At 37.5% G+C, this 12242-nt stretch overlaps 1 protein-coding gene across 1 annotated transcript; it reads left to right on the top strand.

The window, feature by feature from the left end:
• Nucleotides 1-9923: 9923 nt before the first annotated feature.
• LOC129627801 (olfactory receptor 52K2-like) lies at nucleotides 9924-10910 on the top strand. The gene has a single exon (XM_055547305.1). It carries the CDS (start codon nucleotides 9924-9926, stop codon nucleotides 10908-10910), a length of 987 nt encoding a protein of 328 aa, XP_055403280.1.
• Nucleotides 10911-12242: the final 1332 nt, after the last annotated feature.

Here is a 12242-nt window from a genome sequence, read left to right as displayed (position 1 = left end):
TTGTAGTTGGATCAATAAAAGAAATGGTTCAAGAATAAATGAAAGTACAAGAGATTATGTAAGAATTGCTCCTACTCCCACAAACTGAAATACATTTGCCACCTGAAATCTTTTATTTAATAGATGTCTATAAATTCTAAAATTTCTAATTCAACAGGTCATTTTAGCTTTTTCATTATTAAAATTGGAGAAGAGATTGATGTCTTCCTGTGTCTTTTGGAGGATAACTACAGAGACTTAACAATAAAGAAAGGGTAAAAAGATAAGTAAACTAGTTAGGCTGCCAGGGTTCAAGTCCAATATCATGTGCCTGGCTAATTTTACTGCTATTTAATTCTTCATCTCAGTTTCCTGATATTTAAAAATGAAAATAATAGAACCTACTTCATATGATTGTGTGATGATCAAATGAGACATGTAAAGAAGATCAGTGAAGTGGCACAGAGAAAACACTCTGTATGTTATTTTTATCCTTCCCCAGTGATTATAATTTCTTATATTCTCCACTTTTGTTTGTTTAAAATTTTTTAGGAAATTCCCATTATATCTTATTTAATATGTCTGCAAATGTATTGTATTTTTTGTGTTTATATAATGAATATGTTTGATTCTATTCCCTGTTAGCCAAATTTTTGCTAAATATAGAAAATATCTTGAGAAAAAATATATATTTTTAAATTTTCTGTGATGTATGTTGCTTAATATTATATCATATGTTGAAGATCTTACTAAAGTCCTGAAGAATAATATAATGTTATTGGAGTGCAATAGAATAGTTATGAGAATATAGCAGTTGTTTTTCATTTCTTCTTTTGATACAATCATTTAGTCATTCATTCATTCATTTGTAAAATGTGTTCAGTAAATGCCTTTTTAATTGGATTAGATTTAAATGGGCTATTTTTTCCAACACTGAGACTTATTCTTCCATCATTAATAAGTAATGCTCTTTTTTCTCTTTTTCTTGAAGAAATTTGCATGAAGAATCCATAATTAATAATACATAATTAAGTTATTTAGAATCTTTTGATACCAAATATATTTGGCAACATTGTAAACTACCTCACTCATCTGTGAATACAGGGTTTCTACAGTTTTCTCTGATTGCTCAGGGCATCCTTTCTCTTCTTGTTTTATCAAATGAATTAAGGAGATAGGATCAAATTAGGGTGCTATCAACTAAATTGTAATGACAACAGCAGTCTTTATTTTGTTTTATAGCACTTACATATTCTCATATATGCTATTTTTTCTCAAATACCTTTTCTGTGAAATATCATTGTTATAACCTTCCCACTCCTATTTATAGAACAGCTCATTGTACAACTGAAAGAAGCCTTATGTTTCTCTTTGTTAATGTTTATTTTTATGTTAATACTAAGGAAAAGTACATAAAGATTGATCTATCAATATCAACACTCATGTTTTTAGAGTTATTATGGGATGTAACTAAAGGACAATTCACTGGTAGCTTGTGTGTTAAAATTTACAGAAAATAAAATTTATCATTTTAACTATTTTAAACTGTAGAGTTCAATGGCATTAGTACATTCTGTTGAGTAAAAAAAAAGATGTACAACTTGAGACCTGTGAGTTAAGTTTTATTTGGGGCAAAATGAGGACTGCAGCCCTGGGAGGCAGCATCTCAGATAGCTCTGAGAGACTGCTCCAAAGAGGCAGTGGGGGAAGGTCAGTATATAAGGCTTTGGTGAAGGGGAGTGTTATACCATTAGGCACTTTTTTTTACAGAAGTCTTTCTGCTAGTCACAAGGATCTGATGTCACCATGAAAGGATTTAGTGCTTTTTTAGACATGAGGAGATGCAAGGATTGAGATCATAAAACCTGTTTCTAAAAACATCCAAATATCTAAAGACCTGTCCCACCAGATTCCCTGGAGAACAGAGTGCCTCACTCCCCCCTGAAATCAGGGGGTGTTGAAGGTCAACAGCTGCAGCAGCACAAGGTTCAATCTCTATAGAGGCAGGTGACAAATGCCCTTGTTATTATTGTTGTTCAGTTTGTTGGCCAATGCTCTTGGCTGTGCATTCAGCTTCAGAGCTTTTTACCTTTCCCCAGTTCAAACTGCACATACAGGAAAACACTAGCTTCCCATTCCCTCTTCCTCACATTCTCTGGCTATTATCATTCTACTACTGTCTCTATGAATTTGGCTACTCTATGTACATCATGCAAGGAACCAGTCAATATTTGTCTTTTTGTGACTGGCTATTTCACTTAGCATGCTGCCTTCTAAAGGAATATGTGCCACCTAAAAGTTGAAAGTTACATTTTATTTGGCAGGGATGTTAGGACTTGAGCCTGGTAGACAGGATCTCAGGTGGCTCTGAGAGAACTAACTCTGAGGAGGCAGGGGACGAATCAGGCTATATATAAGTTTGTATCATGGGGCAGGTAATCTTAATACTAAAAGACTATTGTTAATTAAGAGAAAACCCCTGGTGGCTCAGATGATAAAGATTTAGTCTGCGATGCAGGAGCTGCTAAGTCACTTCAGTCGTGTCCAACTGTGTGTGACCCCATAGACGGCAGCCCACCAGGCTCCCCAGTCCCTGGGATTCTCCAGGCAAGAACACTGGAGTGGGTTTCCATTTCCTTCTCCAATGCATGAAAGTGAAAAGTGAAGTTGCTCAGTCGTGTCTGACTCTTAGCGACCCCGTGGACTGCAGCCTACCAGGCTCCTCTGTCCATGGGATTTTCCAGGCAAGAGTACTGGAGTGGGGTGCCATTGCCTTCTCCAGCAATGCAGGAGACCTGGGTTTAATTCTTGGGTTGGGAAGATCCCCTGGAGGGGGGAATGGCAACCCACTTTAGTATGTTTGCCTGGGAATCCCTATAGTCCACAGGGTTGGAAAGAATTGGACATGACTGAGCAAGTAACACACACAAGAGAAAACCAAATTTCTCATATGAAGAGATTTAGTGATCGTCTATGTATAGGAGGATGCAAGTTTCACATCCCTCCAGATCCTCAGGAGAGAAAGTAGCTGATGATTTCCAAATAAGTGGCTTTATTTCACCTGGGCTCAGAAATTTGCATTTGGAAAAGACTTGTTACTGCAACAAGGAGGGATGTGAAAAGCAGGCATCTACCACATTTGCCCTTATCTTCTGGTAAACAAGTAATTAGTATGTGAACAATAAAGAAAGCAAGATTGGCCCCCAGATAATTGGATGCATATGAAAGAAACTATTTCAGCAAGCCCATACACTTGCATCTTCCCATACAAAGAAGATCACTAAATCTCTTCATATGATAAATTTGGCTTTCTCTTTTGTGTGTTAGTTGATCAGTCATGCCCAACTCTTCCAACCTAATGGACTATAGGGATTTCACAGATGAAAATACTGGAGTGGGTTGCCATTTCCTCCTCCAGAGAAGCTCAGATCATGAACTTCTTTTTGCAAAATTCAGACTTAAATTGAAGAAAGTAGGGAAAACCTCTAGACCATTCAGGTATGACCTAAATAAAATCCCTTATGATTATACAGTGGAAGTGACAAATAGATTCAAGGGATTACATCTGATAGAGTACCTGAAGAACTGTGTATGGAGGTTCATAACATTGTATAGGAGGTGGTGATCAAACCCATCCCCAAGAAGAAGAAATGCAAAAAGTCAAAATGGTTGTCTAAGGAGGCCTTAAATATAGCTGTGAAAAGAAGAGAAGCAAAAAGCAAAGGAGAAAAGATAAAAGCATCTGAATGCAGAATTCCAAAGAATAGCAAGGAGAGATAAGAAAGCCTTCCTTAGTGATCAATACAAACAAATAGAGGAAAACTACAGAATTGGAAAGACTAGAGATCTCTTCAAGAAAATTAGAGATACCAAAGGTACATTTCATGTAAAGATGGGCTCGATAAAGGACAGAAATGGTATAGACCTAACAAAATAAGAAGATATTAAGAAGAGATGGCAAGAATACACAGAAGAACTGTACAAAAAAGATCTTCACGACCCAGATAATCATGATGGTGTGATCACTCACCTAGAGCCAGACATCCTGGAATGTGAAGTCAAGTGGTCCTTAGAAAGCATCACAATGAACAAAGCTAGTGGAGGTGATGGAATTCCAGTTGAGCTATTTCAAATCCTGAAAGATGATGCTTTGAAAGTGTTGCACTCAATATGCCAGCAAATTTGGAAAACTCAGCAGTGGCCACAGGACTGGAAAAGTCAGTTTTCATTCCAATCCCAAAGAAAGTCAATGCCAAAGAATGTTCAATCTACCACACAATTGTGCTAGCAAAGTAATGCTCAAAATTCTCCAAGCTAGGTTTCAACAGTACATGAATTGAGAACTTACAGATGTTCGAGTTGGATTTAGAAAAAGCAGAAGTGAAGTGAAGTCGCTCAGTCGTGTCTGACTTTTTGCGACCCCGTGGACTGTATCCCATCAGGCTCCTCCATCCATGGGATTGTCCAGGCAAGAATACTGGAGTGGGTTGCCATTTCCTTCTCCAGGGCATCTTCCTGACCCAGGGATCGAACCCAGGTCTCCCACATTGCAGGCAGATGCTTTAACCTCTGAGCCACCAGAGAAGCCCAAGAAAAAGCAGAGCAACCAGATATTAGATTGCCAACATTCATTCGATCATGGAAAAATCAAGAGAATTCCAGAAAAACATCTGCTTCATTGACTACACTAAAACCTTTGTCTGTGTGGATCACAACAAACTGTGGAAAATTCTTCAAGAGATGGAAATACGAGACCACCTTACCTGCCTCCTGAGAAATCTGTATGCAGGTCAGGAAGCGATAGTTAGAACCAGACATGGAACAACAGACTAGTTCAAAACTGGGAAAGGAGTACATCAAGGCTGTTTATTGTCACCTTGCTTATTTAACTTACATGCAGAGTACATCATGTGAAATTCTGGGTGGGCTGGATGAACCACAGGCTTGAATCAAGGTTTCAGGGGAAATATCAATAACCTCAGATATGCAGATGACACCACCCTTATGGCAGAAAACCAAGAGGAGCTAAAGAGCCTCCTGATGAAAGTGAAAGAAGAGAGTGAAAAAGCTGGCTTAAAACTCAACACTCAAAAAATGAAGATCATTGCATCCGATCCCATCACTTCATGGCAGATAGATGGGGAAACAATGGAAACAGTGAAAGACTTTGTTTTCTTGGGCTCCAAAATCACTGCACATGGTGACTGCAGCCATGAAATTAAAAGACATTTGCTCCTTGAAAGAAAAGCTATGACCAACCTAGACTGCATATTAAAAAACAGAGACATTTCTTTGCTGACAAAGGTCCATCTAGTCAAAGCTATGGTTTTTCCAGTAGTCATGTATGGATGTGAGAGTTGGACCATAAAGCTGAGCACCAAATAACTGATTCTTTTGAACTGTAGTGTTGGAGAAAACTCTTGAGAGTCCTATGGACTGCAAAGAGATCCAACCAGTCCATCCTAAAGGGAATCAGTCCTGAGTATTCATTGGACGTGGTGGTGCTGAAGCTGAAGCTCCAATACGTTGGCCACCTGATGCCAAGAACTGAATCATTGGAAAAGACCCTGATGCTGGGAAAGATTGAAGGCGGGAAGAGAAGGGGACGACAGAGGATGAGATGGTTGGAGGGCATAACCGATTCAATGAACATAAGTTTGAGCAAGCTCTGGCAGTTGGTGATAGACAGGGAAGCCTGGAGTGCTGCAGTCCATGGGGTCACAAAGAATTGGACATGATTGGGTGACTGAATTGATGAACTGACTGTTTACTGGTAGAGCACTGAGCAAAAATCTTTTCATTTCACTGTCTTTGAGGTTCACCTAAATTCTATCATATGTTTGAATTTCCTTCCTTTTTAATATTATAATGCTCTTATGAACATGTGTGTACAAATGTCTGTTCCAATCTTTGTTTTCAGTTCTTTGCAATATATACCAAAAAGTGGAATTGTGAAATCAATGGTACTTATGTTAATTCTATTGCAATCATGCTTCACACAGCAGCTGCATTTTTTTTTTTTTTGCATCCCTTCTTGGGCTTCCCAGCTGACACTAGTAGTAAAAATCCCTCCTGCCAATGCAGGAGGCACAAGAGATGCAGGCTTAATCCTGGAGTCTGGAAGAATCCCTGGAGGAAGGCATGGCAACCCAGTCCATTATTGTTGCCTGGAGAATCTCATGGACAGAGGCACCTGTAGGAGACTATAGAGGCTATAGACCAAGAGAGTACTGCAGAGGTCGGACACAACTGAAGCAACTTAGCAACACACAATAGTTAATATGGCTGAGGATCTTTTCATGTGCTTGTTGGCCATTTGAAAATATTCTTTAGACAAATGTCTGTGCAAGTCCTTTGCCCATTTTTTAATACAGTTATTTTTTGTTGAATTTTTAGAGTTCTTTCTGTATTTGGGAAATTAATTGCTTATCAGATATATGGTTTACTACGGTTTCTCTAATTTTCTGGTTGCCTATTAACTCTGGTGATAGTGTCCTTTGATATAGAAAAGTTTTCAATTTTGGTGAAGATCAGTTTCTCTAGTTTTACTTTTGTTACTTTTGTTTTAGTGTCATATCCAAAAATTATTGTCAAATCTAGAGATATAGAGTCTCCCTTTGGAAGCTAAGACCATGGAAGTCTCTGACAGAATCTGGAACCATAGAGTAGATGCAGCTGAGGAAAGTGAGAAATAGGGAGAAGGTTTTTTTGGCTTTTCCCTCCTTTCCCGAATATCTTCCTGCCCATCAACTCTTTGAACAAACTTAGAGTAAATATAAATTATCTGTGATCCTGGGACACATAACTGGTAAAGTTCACCTGTTGCAGGGAGGAAGCCAATTCTAACTCCATGTTAAAGACTGTTTCTTGGACTTGCTTTTCCTTGCTTTAATCATGCCTAATAGCTTGCCTCAGAGGACCCTGCCCCAATGCCTGACTGTAAACTAAAGTGCCTTTGTTCAGTTCATAGAGAGCTAATCTGTCCCTGCCCTGTGAATATAAGAGATGAGCACACCCCATCCAAAGGTTGGCCATTCCCTTAGAGATATTTTGCAAGACTAAAGACCCTTTACTTCCCAGCAGCCTCTGCCTCTCCATTCTGTCTTTTGACTTTATTTCTGTGTTGTTTTCTCTCTGACTCTACCAAAGAACCTGGCATCCAGACCCTGATGAGATGGTTATTTTGAGGCGCTAGCCTACCATTTTTTCAGTCAGCTGGCTCCTCCTTGTCTCAGCACCTTGTCTCTCAGATTCATTGGCCTATCGTACAGAGAGCACAGCTAGCTTGGACTCAGTAACACAATGCTCCTGATATTTACAGAACAGAAGAGAAGGATGCAGAGGAACATCTGTAGGAAAGCATATCAAATCTTTGCATAACATTCCAACCAAAACTGAAATAGGCATGCTCCTGTACATGAAAATAATGCATATCTTTTACTTGATCAAATAGATAAGTCTATGGGGATGGAGGAATAGGAACATGGCTAAGTGATGTCATGGAGTTCTAATTGTTTTTCAGAGCTAAATCTGATTCAGGTGAATTACTTAAGAATACCTGGAGGCATGTGGGGATATTACAGTGATTACCCTGAATAATTCATAAATATGTTCCTCCATATCTTCAACTTCTTCTAGTTCTCATCACATAGGTTGTAAGAAAGCATTTAGTTCACTGCACTTGCATGTACTTTAGGTACAATAAATTATCCTATTAGTCCTGTAGTAGAGGCCATATTCTGTTGATTTTTAAGCTCAGAGCTCAGATAACAAGGAGACCACAAAACTGAGTCCCTCCAAGAGACCAAATTGTGCTTGGAGACACATGGAGAGATTAGTGAAACTGCCTACAACCAGACAGCATTCTCAGGAGAGGCTCTTTATAGGATATGCCTGTAGGCCTCAGGTCCCCCAGGATAGGAAGTTTAATGGCACCTGCTGTAGATATAGTAAATATGCTGGGACTCAGTCTGAGAAGTGAGATCATCTGGTTAGAGGTAGGATAATCTGGTTATGTGCAGGAGAGTTGTGACTGAGGGGGAAAGAACAAGTTCAGTGCTTCTACCAGAGGGAATGCTGGGACCTAGGTTAAAGGTTCTAGGTTAAGTCCTAAGTCCTAGAACCAGTGTGCTTCTCTGAAAGATGGCTCAACTTCTTATTAACAAAAGTAATGTAGAAGGAAGTTAAGTTTAATATTTAACCTGTGATAATTTTTGTTAACCTAGCCCTAGTATTTAATCCTGAACTATATTGGTCAAAACCTCATTGTTTTAATGAAACTTTTTTATTCAGACTAATAACTAAACCTTTTTATTCAGATGCCTCATATTATATGAGCTCATGATAACACTGATACTGGAACCAAAATAATGATTTACCAATTTAAAATTTAGTATTGTTAGAATAACTTTCCAAAATAATCATTCAAGCTTTCAAGATGCATGCTTTCTGGTCAGATAATATCTGGGAGCCAAAGTTGTATTTACAATTTTACTTGGTATGTGGAATCTAAAAGAAGGGTACAAATGAACTTACCTACAAAATAAAAAATAGAGTTTTATATATATATAAATTACCAGGGAGTCAGTGAGTGAGAGGGATAAATTGGGAGATTGGGATTGATGTATACCCACTACTGTATATAAAATAAGTGACTAAAAGGACCCACTGTATAGCACAGAGAACTCTACTCCATACTCTGTAATAGCCTATATGGGAAATAATTTAAAAAGGAGTGTGTGTGTGTGTGTGTGTGTGTGTGTGTATGCTGCTGCTGCTGCTAAGTCACTTTAGCCATGTCCGATTCTGTGGGACCCCATATATTGGCAGCCCACCAGGCTCTCCGTCCCTGGGATTCTCCAGGCAAGAACATTGGAGTGAGTTGCCATTTCCTTCTCCAATGCATGAAAGTGAAAAGTGAAAGTGAAGTCGCTTAGTCGTGTCCGATTCTTCGCGACCCCATGGACTGCAGCCTACCAGGCTCCTCCATCCATGGGATTTCCCAGGCAAGAGTACTGGAGTGGGTTGCCATTTCCTTCTCCAGTGTGTGTGTGTGTGTGTGTGTGTGTGTGTGTGTGTGTATAAAATTCCCTTTGCTATACAGCAGAAACTAACACAACATTGTAAATCAACTATACTCCAATATATTTTTTTAATTAAAAGTCAAAGAAGTAACAATTTTACTTGGAAAGCAAAAAATCAACTTCATGTGTATTGTATGACTGAATAATATATTATACATCTTCTGGAAGAATTTGACTTGGTCATTTACAGTAGAGCACAAATATCTAGTAACCTCAACACGCATGTTTTCTAGACATAGTCATTTTCTCTATTGGCTTATCTTTGTAAAATAATTTTTCTAACCATTCAGTTTGGATGATTTTATGAAATCATGAAATTTATCAACTCAGTGACTTGCCTTTCAATATAAGATCATTTTTATTCACACCACTTCATTGCCTCCAGTTGTCCTTTAGTATTTGTCAAGTCTCCTTTTCCTTTTATCTATAAGCCCTATCATTGGGAATGTGGTAAGAGAAGTTTAATATACAAATATCTGATCTCATCCATGATGGCTGGACTTTTACTTTTTTTGAGTGTTTAAAATGGTAGAAAGTTATATCTCCATTTTTACCAATATATCAGTTATTAACTTTATAGTGCTATACTATGATTAAAATGTATCTAGCTAACTGGACACTTCTGAAAAAAAAAGTCAAGGTAGATCGAAAAATTTTTTTGTCTGCCCCAAAGCATAGTTCCATGCATTTGATGAATTGAAATATTGTATTACTGAAGAAATCCTTCAATAGCCAGTTGTATGTTACTGGATGTCAGTGTCTTTTCCAACACATAACAATGAAAATAATTGGTCTTTGTGTTTTTGTAATCTTTGTGATTTTTAATTTGGATAGGATCGTGGCATACTCATTTTTTGGATAATGTTAGACTACAACAGGAGCAACCTTCAACTTACCACCTTCCTGCTACTTGGCATTCCAGGATTGGAGGATGCCCACCTATGGATCTCCATCCCCTTCTGTCTGGTCTACCTACTGTCACTGACGGGAAATGTTGCTCTTTTATTAATTATCAAGACAGATCGCAAACTGCACGAACCTATGTACCTCTTTCTATGCATGCTCTCAGTTGCTGATTTGATGCTTACTTCTTCTACATTTCCCAAGATACTCAGTCTCTTCTGGTTCAATGACAGAGAGATCTACTTTGAAGCCTGCCTTACTCAAATGTATTTTATACATTCTCTATCTACTATGGAATCTGGGTTTATCTTGGCCATGGCTTTTGACCGATTTGTAGCTATCTGCCACCCCCTAATACATTCCACTATCTTAACACCTGCAGTGATTGTAGGCTTGGGTTTGCTTATTGTCTTCAGAGGAGCTGTACTTCTCAGTCCACACCCCTTTCTACTAAGATGGCTTTCCTACTGCAAAACCAATGTCATCTCCCATACTTACTGTGAGTTTATGGCCCTGATAAAACTGGTTTGCTCTGAGACCAAGATTCGTAGAGCCTACAGCCTAATTGTGGCATTCCTGACAGGAGGATTGGATTTCATACTGATCATCTGTTCTTATGTCCTTATTCTTTTCACAGTCTTCAATCTCCCATCCAAAGCTGCCCGCCTCAAGACCTTGAGTACCTGTGTCTCCCATGTATGGGTCATTTTGGTGTTTTATACACCAGCTTTTTTCTCTTTTCTCACTCATAGGTTTGGTCACCACATTGCTCCACCTGTCCACATTTTTATAGCTAATATATACCTTCTCATTCCACCCATGATGAATCCTATTATTTATGGTGTTAAAACCAAAAGAATCAGGGATGGATTCCTTAAATTCTTAACAATCAAATGTGTTCAACTTTGCAAAGTTTGTGAGTCCCCAGACCATCAACAGAGATAAGGGTTTTATTAGACAGGAAATGTTGAAAATGAATCAGTGTTACCTTGAAGTGAAAAACTTTTCAGCTAAATCTTGGATTCATACAAGCTAGAAAGCTTGGTAAGTATATTGATTTCAGTGAGATTAGCAAATATCAAAGATACATAGAAAGTAAAAAAACTAGAGCAAAGTGTTTAATTTTTATTATTTTTCTTTCCAAGCTAGTATTTGGTATAGTCTTTGGGACTTGTCAAGCCATGCCAGTTTTTATAAAAATAATTTTAATTTTAATCAGGTCCAATATATCTTCTTTTCTTGTATGTATCAGGGTTTTGGTGTCATATCTAAGAAATTTATTGGCTAACTTTGGGTTGTAAAGATTTTCTCCTAAATTTTTTTCAAAAACCTTATGTTGTCTGAGGTGTGAGATTTAGAGTGAGGTTTATCTGTGCTAGAGGAATAAACCTCAGTCTAAATTCCCCTTTATGTAACAAAGTTTTCTAATATCTACTCTATCCTCCTTAATCAAATATAGTTACATTTAAAAGAATACATAATACCCAAGTAGTAATATAAGTGTAAAACTAGCAACATATATACTTGTGTATGACAATGCTAGGTGATATAATAATAAGCCCTTTTACCTCTGCATAGAATAATTGTAAATATGAAAGTTATAAATATCAGTGAATCTTGGTGTATTTCACTGATTACTCAGACACCATGAGAAATGTTATTGTTGCTGTTGGTGGTGTAATTTTCAAAAATATTTAATAACTTCTGATAATAGTCTTAACAAACAATATACACCATTCTTTTGAATAGTTATATTTCTATAATATCAAGTACATATTTGCTTGTTAAAACCATACAAAAGTAATTTCTGATTATTAGTAAAGCAAAGTGAAAAAAATCTACATTCATAACAGCAAATATAAGCAAAGTGAAATTCTGTATTCAGAATATTATATAGGCTTTTGTTTTTTTTAACTACACAATATCCAGTTGCATATCTGAAATTTCTCTCATATACAGGACATTTTGTGGAGGGTGGGAGGTTGGGAGGAATTATTCTATGTATTGGAGGTTTCTTTCTGGTTTTTGGTCACTAAATCCTGTAATGTCTCTTAAATACTTTGATGACAATAACAAAATACAAAGAGAAATTTCCAAGATAGTCCCTAAAGATCACTATCACCTCTGTTAGGTATCAATCACTGATAGAATTGTAGTCCTAGTTATAGTATCTGAGTCATAGTACACACATCACAAATATTGGCTACTCTTGTTGCTTGTATAGTTATTGAAAATAGAGTGGGTAATGTATAATAAGAGAATCCCCAGTGACAAACA

This window comes from Bubalus kerabau, chromosome 15 (assembly GCF_029407905.1).
Source record: "Bubalus kerabau isolate K-KA32 ecotype Philippines breed swamp buffalo chromosome 15, PCC_UOA_SB_1v2, whole genome shotgun sequence".
Lineage (NCBI taxonomy): Eukaryota > Metazoa > Chordata > Mammalia > Artiodactyla > Bovidae > Bubalus > Bubalus kerabau.
This window is presented reverse-complemented; position numbering and strand designations above follow the sequence as displayed.